This window comes from Heterodontus francisci, chromosome 9 (assembly GCF_036365525.1).
Source record: "Heterodontus francisci isolate sHetFra1 chromosome 9, sHetFra1.hap1, whole genome shotgun sequence".
NCBI lineage: Eukaryota > Metazoa > Chordata > Chondrichthyes > Heterodontiformes > Heterodontidae > Heterodontus > Heterodontus francisci.
Window position 1 is genome coordinate 23,373,811 of NC_090379.1, and position 12,982 is coordinate 23,386,792.

A 12,982-nucleotide genomic window follows, 5' to 3' on the forward strand; every position below is an offset into this window, starting at 1 on the left:
GGCACAGGGTGCCTGATCAGGAGCAGCACCTCCTGCAGCCTACAAGGAGGCCGTTAGGTTTTAATAGGCAGCAGGAAGAGGCCCTTAAGTGGCCAAAGGGCTGGAGGGCCGCCTACCATCTCCCCCCTCTGCTGATCAAATACCAACGGCGGTGGGTAGGCAATGGGCATGGTCCCCCGCCATCCCACCCGATTTTACACACCGCCCCATCTCCCCACCCCCCAGCCTCCTGAGGGCGTTGGGGGAAGAAGGTGTAAAATTTCAGCCAATGGTGCAAACCACACGGACTGCATTGGCAAGTACATCATTATTCAGTCCAAAATTAGGCAATGATTCAGATTTGAGAAATTAGCTTACTGTAAGCTGATCAAGAAGAAGGATGACAGCATCACAAAGGGAACAATTCCCACCCGTTTTCCACTGGAAGCGTGCAAGTGGAATTTAATAAGGATAATAATTGCAGCAACAATAAAAATGTACACAATATAACAGACCAAATTTGGATTTTTTTTTGGTCCATTAGTGAAGCTGGAAGAGGAAGGAGAATCAAATGTGATTACTGATCATTCACTGAACAGACACTCCCACACTCAATCCAGGTTGATTTTAGGATGGAGGGCTGTTGAATGTGCCATGGAAAACTGAATGGGTTTTCACTGAAAGAAAATTGAAGGGAGGCACATGACCCAGGTCTTTAAGAGTGATGAGGTGCTTGAAAAAACATGGGCCAGTTATATAAGTGTTGCACACATTTACAGAACTAAAAGGATGAATACTACATTAACAAGTCTGAATAGATTCCCCTCAAAGGCCATTAGCACTAAAATTAATTAACTTCTTTAAAACAGCGATGACTAAACATTTACGAGAAAAGGACTGAAGATTACATGCAAAAATAGATGAAGAAAAAAATCTTTGAAGCTTAATTTACGTGCTCCTGGAACTATGGACTTCACATCTATGAAATGGAGGAGGTTAGTGCTGAGTGTAATCAGGCTGTAATCAGAAACCAATATCCTGCAGGTATGCAGGGTTAGATTAGATAGTTAGGGAAAATGTTATCTTCATGTATGTCTTTACTCATAATTAGTCACTTCTCTCAGAAGAATCTGATGGGTCAGACGTGACCTGTTTTATTCTGTGTCTTATATTTTAAAAACCCATCCAGCACTAAAAGCATCTTTATTGAAGTACTTTTAATAAAAACCAATTACATTTGCAAATAAAATAAATTTCTTCACCTAAAGGGCACGCACCTTGCAAAAGTGCAAATTGCACAAATTGCAATGTCGCCAGTCCGTAGCTTCTAGTCAGTTACAAGAAGAATTAATTCTAACACAACTTTCATGTTTAATGCCTAACCCATACACCACCTACTATCTCGGAGGGTTGTAGGGGCTGGAGGAAGTTACAGAGATAGAGAAGGGTAACGCCATGGAGAGATTTGAAAACAAGGATGAGAATTTTCAAACGGAAGCGTTGCCAGACCGGGAGCCACACTTCAGCAGGCACAGTGGTAATGGGTGAACAGGGCTTGGTGCGGGTAAGGAAATGGGCAGCAAAAACTCTCCCTTTCCCAGCATATCTAAACACCATCCAAAGATACAGTTCAATTCCAAGACAACATATCTTGCATGGGTTACACTGACATTCATGGAGAAAAGGTGCAGCAAAAAATGTACAGGCACCTGCATGGAAATCATATGTATATGTGTGCCCAGATGTGCTATTCAGTTCATTTATCTCGTCCAACAGCTAGAGAAGTCCAGTATCAAATTGTGTGTAGCAGCCTGAACTTAAAACATAAAGATACAAGACAGAGATACGGTTAACTAATCCAGAAACATTTTCACATCAGCAGCAGAAATCAATCATCACTTCAGATGGACAACATCTAACCAGAAGGGGATATTTAATAGGCAAAAACAGCTTGCAGAAAATATGTTCATATCCCTAATAAGATTATCCTGGTTTTTCAGAGAAATTGTCCACATTGTTTTACATATAGAACAATGATTATAACAGTGTTCAATAGTAGAGCAGAGAGCATCGTGTTGCTCAGATTAAATACTTCATTTTCTATTTGGAGTCACCGTCTAGATATCCCACTGCACGGAAAACATTGCATCAGTGTAAAATTAAACACCTGATTACTCCTCAACATGTGAGTCTTTTTATCCTTCATTTCAAAGTCATTTCAAGGCTTCAGTCTCCAGAATACTCAGGTTATGCAATTTATGCCCAAGTTGTGCTTAAAACTGAAAGACTCAAATTGAGGGCCTCTACTAACTTATATAAAAGTGCTGTTTTTTCAAAGCTATTATTTATAATGTGTACACACACACACACACACACACACACACACACACACACACACACACACACACACACACACACACACACACACACACACACACACACACACACACACACACACACACACACACACACACACACACACACACACACACACACACACACACACAGTCCCAGTCCCCTATTACATAAACTGAGATGAATCCCGATAGTACTGTTGTCTACTGTTATTAAATTGGCATAATAAATGAAGGAAACTATCATTGACTGTCAGCTAAGCTACAAAAATGAAGACAATGATAAATATGAGGACTGTGTATATTATACAGTCTAGGGCACATTCTAAGGCAGTAAGACAGTTCCAAAGGCTTAGGAAATCACCCTCACAGATCACAAGGCAATTTCAAATACCCTGTCCCATAACGTGTTTCAACAAGCTCTTTTTTGCCATTTGTGTTCCATACCCAACAAAGTCCTAGGTTTTACAACCAAGAATGCAACATTATACTAGAATTCCCCATGAATCTATTTATAAAACACGCGATACTAAGACACAGTTCATCGTTCAGTCCCAGTCCTTTGCGATTTGAGTCTGATTGGGACAGGCGCAGCGCAGCCACGTTGCTGTGACCTCAGGTGAGGTTCAGGTTGTGCCATTTGACAACAACTTTCTCTGGGTTTGCACTCATATCTTTCCACTGTTCCAAAGCCTCTCCACTGCTGTCCCATCCGATCCCCACCTAAAAACAAAAAGCATCCAGGTCACATTCAAATACAGGCAATGCATAATTAAACTGATCTCTTTACATTAGTTAAACAAATGAATTATCACCGAGGCATATCCATTCTTATTAAACTGCTCTGGGCCTGGATTTAACAGCTGTAGTTTCCCCAGCCACACGATTTTTTGAAAAAAAGCAGTAACAAAACATTTTTTTTTTAATAGATCTGATACTCAGGGTTAAAGGTCAACGAGGAGTTAGAGCATTTTTTTCCCTCTCTGCTTAATGTCATTCCTCATCATGCATAGCCTCCTTCCGGCAGTAAGGACTGAGCATGGCAGAGAAGAATTTTACAATTCACTGGCCTCTCTACTGTTATGGTAACATTACTTAAAGTAAATTCAACAGTAGAGGCATGGGCACAGGAACCAGGTGGCCTATCTCACCTTCTGTTTTTGGGGTTAGTGGGTTAGATTATGAAACACATTGCTTTTTTAAATTACTGAGGCTCATGTTTACAGCGACTATAGCCTGAATTTTAACTTATCTGACCAGTCAGGAGCTGGGGTGGGGGGGGGGGGGGGGTGTCCAAATGTCACAGGGAACCTGGAAGTCAGGAATTCCGTGCATGCTGTGGAGTTTTAACTCCACAGTGTGTGTGATGCCACCTGATTGACAGACTTGGCATCCAGTCAAATGAGGAACATATCACCGGAGGCCACAGGACAAGGTAGGTCTGCACCCAATGGGCTAGGGGAGAGATGATCCCGGGGGTGGGATGCAGAGGCTGCTGATCCTGTGGTCCTGGGGGGAGGTTGGAGGCCTGAGAAGCGTATTGGAAGCATCGTGGAGTGGGTTGGGAGGGTGGTGTCCTATCACAGGGATTGCCCAGGCTGGCACGCTGTATTTGCCTGCAGGATCCTGCAGCTGGTCGGGATGTCCCCATGCTCAGGAAATCTGGCCGTCCATAGTTAAATTAAAAGGTTAAAAAGCAATGAGGCTTGCAGCCTCAATATTTAAACTGCCAACCCACCTCCTTGGAGTGTTGATCACTCATCCACCTTTCTTCCTCGGTTAAAGCTGGAAGTGGGTGGATTGGAGGGGGGTTTGGGTCATGATTGATTCTTAAGACTTTAACAGCCCCTCCACACACCCCCACCTCCACTACCCCACCAGTCCATTTTTTTGTGGTTAAAATTCCCTATGATATTTCAGTTGTCTTTCTGGGCCTGATCCATAAGCTGCCTTTGACAGATCCAAGTCCTTCACTGATTCTAGCCCTCGGGACAATTCCCGTTGTTATATCAATGAATCCATACTGCAAGTGATAGTGTGATTGGTACACAGCTGGCTGTTGATCATCAGATCTAGCTCAATCACCTAAAGCAATTCTGTATCTTTCTCCTCGCCTTCAAATATTCCCAAGCTCCAGAATTAGGCAGGGGTGAGTGGAGGGGAAGGATAACCCCAGGCTCCTCCTCTGGATGATGATGAGCTTCTTGAACCCTCCACCACTTTTCACTGACTTTCCTATTTTCAATCCAACATCAAAAGAAAGGGCACATGGATTTCTTCAACTCACGCATCAAGGCCATCCTTCCCCCTCCAGCTCCTCCTCTGTTTGACACTCACGGGTGTCATCAATAGCTTCCTCTCCACATGCCATGTCCCCCACATACAAGCCTGCTGTAATAACCTACTCTTCTAATAAAACATTCCCAGTCCTGACATCCAACCATCCTGTCACAAACTGCCTCTTCATCTTTCAATTCTTTGACAAATGTAAGCAAACAGGAGTGTTTGGCAGATTTCTGACAGTTATGGATTAAGTTGGATTTACTGCGCAATTTCTGCGAGCAGCATTCTCTTAGGCAACTACCGATCAGTATTTTTGTTGTTTGCCAAGAGAAAACAAACATACTGGCCGGGACATTATGCTGGCAATGCAGATCTTGAAGTCTGGAAAAAGTGACAGAGAACCCCGCGTCACCTCTTCTGTGGAAGCCCAGCCAAATCTAGTGCCAATTAGGCACTTAAGTGGACAGTGACGGCCCTTCCACAGGATCGAGGATACCGGCGATGGAAGTCCCACCCTTGGAGAGCTGCCAGCCAATCAGAGCAGCGTCACCATGGCGCACCCAACCAATGCCCTGGAGCTGCGCTGGATTCAGGTCACAGGTAGGTTGGGGGGAGGAGTCTCGTGGGGTGGGGATTGCGGAGGGAGGACTGGTGTAGGAGCTTTGCTAACAAGAGCAGGGAGGTTGGCTCAGCAGGCCCCCTCCCCTTCCCTTCCCGATGCCGGATCCCTCATTCAGGCACTGTGCCTTTTAACAAGGGACCCCTGCTCCAAAGCCAGTAAGCAGCCTGCATGGTTTTTCATGCCGTGCTTCCCTTGTGGCGACAGGACTGCCCACCGCACGGCTAATTTCCCAGTTAAGGGCCTGAATTGGCGGCAGGCCATTTTTTGGCAGAGGCAGGGAGGTGGCAGGGACCTCCCCCCCCAACCCCACCAACCCCCATCACCATCCCACCCGATTTTATGCTCTCCCCACCTCCAAACCCAACTGGCAATAATTCTATAATCAAATACCTGTAATGTACCAGGTATAGAACTCTCCCCAGACAAAAAAAATTACCAAGGAGCATGCAATCTTCAGAAGTATTTCATATTATCAGAGACACCCTGAAGGACAACTGGCAATCTCGACTGTCAACACACAGCACCAAAAGAAGAATGGCATGAAGAACCCATCAAGGGGGTTTTAGTTAATCAGCAGCAGCTGGAGAGAAGTGGCAGCCGTGGGCCCGAAGCCACTAAGCTAACTTAAAGCAAGGGAACTCCGAGTCATTTTGTGTCTCGCTTCCATTTAAACGGAAAACTGTAACCTTGATTTTCTTTCTTTTAACCATGGGAACCAAAGGGTCTCATTGTTCCACTTTTGTGGCAGTGCCTTCAGCTGCCTAAGCCCCAGAATTCCTACCTTAAACCTCTCTTCCTCTCGCTCTTCCTTTAAGTAGCTCCACAAAACCTACCTCTTTGGCCAAGCTTTTGGTCACCTGGCCTAATGGCCTGGATCAGCGGTGAATGTACAGTGCCTAACAGTTCAATACACTTCCACTTGACCACAGACGTTCTATGCACTGAAAGTTGCAGTAATTAGAAATATGAAGCAGTGCAATGCCCTCGACAGGGAATCGGGGACCTGTGTTAACAGCGCAAGCAACTGTGCATCTCCTTCACCAATCAAAGTGAAGAATCATTACTGATTCATGCAGAGTCTGAACCAGGAAGTTTGGTTATTTAATTCATTGTGAAATCATCTACAGAATGCAAAATAAAGAGGGTAAAACAACAATGAGATTGAGAGTGAGAGAGATAAAGACAGAAAGAAAAAAGTAAACTAAGTTACATCTTTATTTTTTTCAAAATCTCTAACAATAATTAAAATCTGCCAGAGTGAGACTCCACAGTTGTAACTGTTTATTTTTGATGGCTGAGAGGTTGTTTGGCAGTATTTAAGACTTATCATGCCATTAAAAATTCACTTAGACTGGAATGGACAAGCCGTAACCTTTTCAGGTGTGTTTAATGGATATCTATCATGCTAAGTACAGCAACTTCACACCCTTCTGTGTATTTAAGGCTGAGATGAGGAGGAATTTCTTCACTCAGAAAGTGGTGAATCTTTGGGATTCTCCACCCCAGAGGGCTGTGGAAGCTCAATCATTGAGCCAGGTTCAAGACAGAAATCGATAGCTATCTAGATATTAGTGGCATCAAGGGGTATGGAGATAGTGCGGGAAAGTGGCATTGAGGTAGGTGATCAGCCATGATCTAATTGAATGGCGGGGCAGGCTCAATGGGCTGAATGGCCTTCTCCTGTTCCTATATTCCTATGTTCCTATGTATGTCAATGCTGAATCACTCAGCGAGATACAGGTGTAGCAAAGATTCTGGAGGAGTAGGACAACTTACACAGCAACCTCCTGGTTTCCACATGGGACTGTGTGAATATAGTCAGTGGAAGTTGATGTCTGATTTACTGACTATTAAGGGAAAGCGCTGATAGTCTCACAGTCATTTCTATCGCAAAATCACCACTACCTCCTTATCTGCCCGCTGTGAAGTTTCTTGGTACATTTTACAATGTTACAGGCACTATATAAATGCAAGTTGTTATTGTTAACAACTGGAGCAGTGGAAGCAGTCAACTGAAACAGAAAGCAGCATTGCTCGGAAGTCGCAGGTCTCCACTTAAGCACCAATGGCTCAGGAGCCAGGTGCACAATATAAACCTGATTTTAGAAACACGTACAACTAGTGACAAGGTGCTGGAACATTAAAATAGTGTGCAACCCAACAGAAATAGTCCTGCAGCTGGTTCCCATTTCAACAATTCCAACAAACAGAAGGGAGACCTGCAATTTTCCCAGAGAGAGGAGAAACCAAGGAAGAAAACAACCAATGTGATCCTCAATTCCTCTCTGCATTCACCAGCTGCAAGCTTTAGAATGGGCTTCACAGAGGCAGATCACCAAACAAGAGTTTATAATGCAACATTTTTAATGTGTGGTTTTGATGGAGTAGATAGGGAGAAACTGTTTGCACTGGCAGGAGGGTTGGTAACCAGAGAGTACAGATTTAAGATAAGTGACAAAGGAACCAGGGGAGAGATAAGGAGATTTATTTTTAAACACAGCGAGTTGTTATGATCTGGAATGCACTGCTTGAAAGGGTGTGGAAGCAGATTCAATGGTAAATTTTAAAAGGGAATTGGATAAATACTTGAAAAGGAAAAATTTGCAGGGCTATGGGGAAAGAGCAGGTGACAGGGACTAATTAAATGTCTTTTGCAAAGAGCCAACACAGCCACAATGGACTGAATAGCCTCCTTTCTGTGCTGTATGATTCTATTCCTTAAAAGCATCCAAGAAAAAGCAGTCTGCTTATCAGTGCCCTATTCACCACTTTAAACATTCAGTCCCACCACCACCAGTGCACAGTGGCAGCAGTGTGTACCATCTAAAAGATGCACTGCAACAACTCGCCAAGCCTCCTTCAACAGCAGCTTCCAAACCAGCGACCTCTCCCACCTGGAAGGACAAGGGCAGCATGGGAACACCACCATTTGCAAGTTGCCTCCAAGTCACACACCATCCTGGCTTGGAACTATATCACCATTCCTTAACTGTCACTGGGTCAAAATCCTGGAACACCCTTCCTAACAGCACTGTGGGTGTACCTGCACCACACGGACTGCAGCGGTTCAAGAAGGTGGCTCACAACCACCTTCTCAAGGGCAATTAAGGATAGGCAATAAATGTTGGCATAGCCAGCGATGCTCACATCCCATGAATAATTTTTTTTTAAATTCAATATATAAGCACACAAACACACACACACACACACATACTTTGGCTTCCTAAAGAATTGTAAATCAAAATTACTGATTCTGAATACCTTTCATTTTACTTTACAAGACAGAGAATTACAAAGTTTCTGGATTTTCAAAGCTCAAAAGATACAATCTATATCCTTTGTTTAGATTGCTGGCTTCTATACAAGAGAGATATATTCAAGGTTAAACAAAGCGATCACTCAATTTTATAGAGATTTCTGGTGGGGTTTTTTCCTGGTGTTACACTCATGTGAAGTGCAGCGATTGAAAATACAAGAACCCAAACTGAAGAGTTATAAAAATCAACTTTTCCTTCAAAAAGTGGACAATGTGCTGGAAAAATGGCCGCCAAAGGTCAAAGACCTGGTCCTGTATATTCAAACTGCCTTACTATCTGGTACGAACTAAAGGATACATTCTAAGTGAAGAGGTGTCAATTACACCCATCCTGAACCCATCAAGGGACATTTTTGAATTGAATGGGTTCTTCTGAAACAAGGAAGGTGTGAAGTAGCCACATCCAGGGCCATTGTGGTTCACCACAAGGAGGGCAATCTACCTCTCTGAACAGAAGCAAGATGTGAGACCATTTTGACTTTAAAAGTGGCTCTCTGGAGAGAGAGAGAGACCCAGGACAAACATCGCGAAAGCCTGTCCAGCTGAGAGCTGGGAGAGATCCAGCAAAAGTAAAAGAAGGTGTCCTGCTGTGAATTCTATACTTCAACTTGTGCCACAAAGAACTGAAAGTGATCTCCCTTCTCTAGATTAAATACTCAGCTACCAGAGAAATCTACAAAACCCAGGCCTGCAACTTTAAAAGGGAAACTGACCTCCAAGAAGGTTTACCATGAACCCGAAAACCTACCTCACTTCAAACCCTGTACCCCTTTTCCTCTCTATCTATCCCTGTTTGTGTGTGTGTGTGTGCATGTGTGCGTGCAGTGGCAACCCTTTCGAAATGAACATTGCTCAATAAATAATTAATCTTCCATTTTAAACTCTACAAGAAAACCTGATGCTGTCTGTTGATTTGACAAATCAAACACAAAGGGGTTAAAACTCTTGTAACAAAAACATTTGGTGCAGTCAGGTGGAAGTTGAACATTGGGAACCACCCACACCCCTTACAACTTGGCCATAACTCTGGCTTCACCTGAAATCCATGAAAATAGTTTCAGTGTCAATAGCTTTTGTTTCCTTTTGGGTGGGTGAGTTAGTCATGTGACTAAGATATGGCTACCGTGGTCTCTGAGGCAATATAGGATTAGAAACTGATTGCCCTTATATAGGTCCTTTCATATCTTAGAGATGTTTCAGAGAAAATCATAGAACATTTAAGGCACAGGAAGAGGCCACTTGGCTCATCGTGTCTGTGCCGGACAAAAAATGATCCACCCATTCTAATCCCACCTTCCAGCATTTGGTCCATAGCCCGGCAGATTACGGCACTTGAGGTGCATATCCAGATTTAGTTTTAGTTTAGAGATACAGCACTGAAACAGGCCCTTCGGCCCACCGAGTCTGTGCCGACCATCAACCACCCATTTATACTAATCCTACACTAATTCCATATTCCTACCACATCCCCACCTGTCCCTATATTTCCCTACGACCTACCTATACTAGGGGCAATTTATAATGGCCAATTTACCTATCAACCTGCAAGTCTTTTGGCATGTGGGAGGAAACCGGAGCACCCGGAGAAAACCCACGCAGACACAGGGAGAACTTGCAAATTCCACACAGGCATTTCTTTTGAATGAGTTCAGGGTTTCTACCTCAACTATCCTTTCAGGCAGTGAGTTCCAGACCATCACCACCCTCTGGGTGAAAAATCTTTTCCTCATCTCCCCTCTAATTTTTCTACCAATCACTTTGAATCTATGCCCCCTAGTCACTGACCTCTCTGCTAAATTGAATAGGCCCTTCACCTCCACTCAAACCAGGCCCCTCAAAATTTTGTACATTTCAATCAGATCTCCCCTCAACCTTCTCTGTTCCAAGGAGAACAACCCCAGCCTATCCAATCTTTCCTCACAGCTGCATTTTTCCAGTCCTGGCAACATCCTCGTAAATCTCCTCTGTACCCTCTCTAGTGCAACTACATTCTTCTTGTAACGAGGTGACCAGAACTGCACACAGTACTCAAGTTGTGGCATAACCAATGAGTTATACAGTTCGAGCATAACCTCCCTACTCTTATATTCTATAACTCGGCTAATAAAGGAAAGGATTCCATATGCCTTTGTAACCACCTTATCGGCCTGTCCTGCTACCTTCAGAAATCTGTGGATATTCACTCCAAGGTCCCTCATTTCCTCTACTTTTCAGTATTTTCCCATTAATCGTGTATTCCTTTGCCTTGTTTGGCCTCCCCAAATGCATCACCTCACACTTCTCAAGGGTAAATTCCATTTGCCACTTTTCTGCCCGTCTGACCAGACCTTCAATATCTTCCTGCAACCTACAGCTATCGTCCTCACTATCTATCACACGGCCAATCTTTGTGTCATCTGCAAACTTTTTGATCAAGCCCCCTACATTTACATCCAAATCGTTAATATATACCACAGAAAGCAGGGGACCTAGTATGGAGCCCTGCAGAACGTGACTGGAAACAGCCCTCCAGTCGCAAAAACACCCGTCAACGATTACCCTTTGTTTCCTGCCACTGAGCCAATCTTGTATCCCTCTTGCTGCATTTCCCTGGATCCCATGGGATTTTATCTTTTTAACCAGTCTGCCATGTGGGACCTTGTCAAAAGCCTTGCTAAAATCCATGTAGACCACATCAACTGCACTACCCTTATCTATCTTCTTTGATATTTCTTCAAAAAATTCGATCAAGTTGGTCAAACAAGATCTTCCCTTAACAAATCCATGCTGACTATCCTTGATTAACCAGTGCCTTTCTAAGTGACAGTTTATCCTGTCTCTCAGAATAGTTTCCAATAATTTGCCCACTACTGAGGTTAGACTGACTGGCCTGTAATTATTCAGTCTATCCCTCACTCCCTTTTTAAACAGAGGTACAACGTTAGCAGTTCTCCAGTCCTCCGGCACTACACCTGTATCCAATGAGGACTGGAAAATGATGGTCAGACCTTCTGCTATTTCCTCTCTTGCTTCTTTTAACAGCCTAGGGTACATTTCATCCGGCCTTGGTGATTTATCAACTTTCAAGGATGCTAATCCCATTAATACCTCCTCTCTCCCTAAGCTTATCACATCCAATACTTCACACTCCTCCTCCTTAACTACAATATCTGCATCATCCCCCTCTTTTGTGAAGACAGACGCAAAGTATTCATTAAAAACCATACCAACATCTTCCGCCCCTACACATAGATTATCTTTTTGGTCTTTTATGGGCCCTATTCTCTCCTTAGTTATCCTCTTACTCTTAATGTATTGATAAAACATCTTTGGATTCACCTTGATTTTACTTGCCAATATTCTTTCATGCCCTTTCTTTGCTTTCCTAATTTCCTTTTGATTTCACCCCTCCACTTTCTATACTGCTCTTGGCTTTCTGTAGTATTGAGTTCTCGGTGTTGGACATAAGCTTTCCTTTTCTGCCTTATCTTACCCTGCAGGTTTCAAGGTGTTTCACATACTAGAAATTATCTGAAGTGCAGTGACTGTGAGACAAACACAGCAAATATAAATTAACTAAAGGACTTGAGGACTTACAATGGCCTCAAGTGTCCCTGAATTATGAAGAGTATGTAACATAGTAGAGGACAGGATAAGTCAGCAAAAGTTGCTGCTCCAAATTTCAGGGATTCCAGGATAGTGAGGAGGACAAAACAGAACCTTCCTAAAATCCACAAACAGGACTATCCTGGTAGACCCATTGTTTCAGCCTGTTCCTACTCCACTGAACTTATTTCTTCTTATCTTGACTCTACTTTTTCTCCCCTAGTCCAGTCTCTTCCCACCTACATTCGTGATTCTTCTGACACCCTACATCATTTCGACAATTTCCAGTTTCCTGGCCCTAACCACCTCTTCTTCACTATGGACGTCCAATCTCTCTACACCTCATCCCCTCCAGGAAGGACTGAGGGCTCTCAGGTCCTTCCTTGAACAGAGGCCTCTTCCAACCAGTCCCCTTCCACCATCACCCTCCTCCACCTGGCTGAACTTGTTCTCACATTGAACAACTTCTCCTTCAACTCCATTCACTTCCTCCAAATAAAGGGTGTTGCTATGGGTACCCACTTGGGTTCTAGTTATGCCTATCGTTTTATGGGGAATGTCTAACATTCCTTGTTCCAGTCCTACTCAGGCCCCCCCACACAACTCTTTTTCTGGTACATTGATGACTGTATTGGTGTCATTTTCTACTCTCGCCCCAAACTAGAAAACTTTATCAACTTCGTTTCCGATTTCCAACCTTCTCTCACCTTCACATGGTCCATCTCTGACACTTCCCTTCCCTTCCCCAACATCTTTGTCTCCATTTCTGGGATAGGCTGTCTACTAATATTCATTATAAGCCCACTGACTCCCACAACTACCTCGACTACATTTCCTCATGGC

The 12,982-nt window shown here is 43.7% G+C and overlaps 1 protein-coding gene across 6 annotated transcripts in view; it reads right to left on the reverse strand.

Moving 5' to 3' along the window:
- Nucleotides 1–1,178: 1,178 nt before the first annotated feature.
- The window catches only part of LOC137373626 (tandem C2 domains nuclear protein), a 79,806-nt gene continuing 68,002 nt past the window's right edge, over nucleotides 1,179–12,982 (reverse strand). For all 6 annotated transcript variants that reach the window (XM_068038685.1, XM_068038684.1, XM_068038688.1 and 3 more), the window contains exon 13: nucleotides 1,179–3,056. In XM_068038685.1, coding sequence (XP_067894786.1) covers nucleotides 2,949–3,056 — 108 coding nt within the window. In that variant the 3' untranslated portion in view covers nucleotides 1,179–2,948. The remainder of the gene's footprint in view (nucleotides 3,057–12,982) is intronic.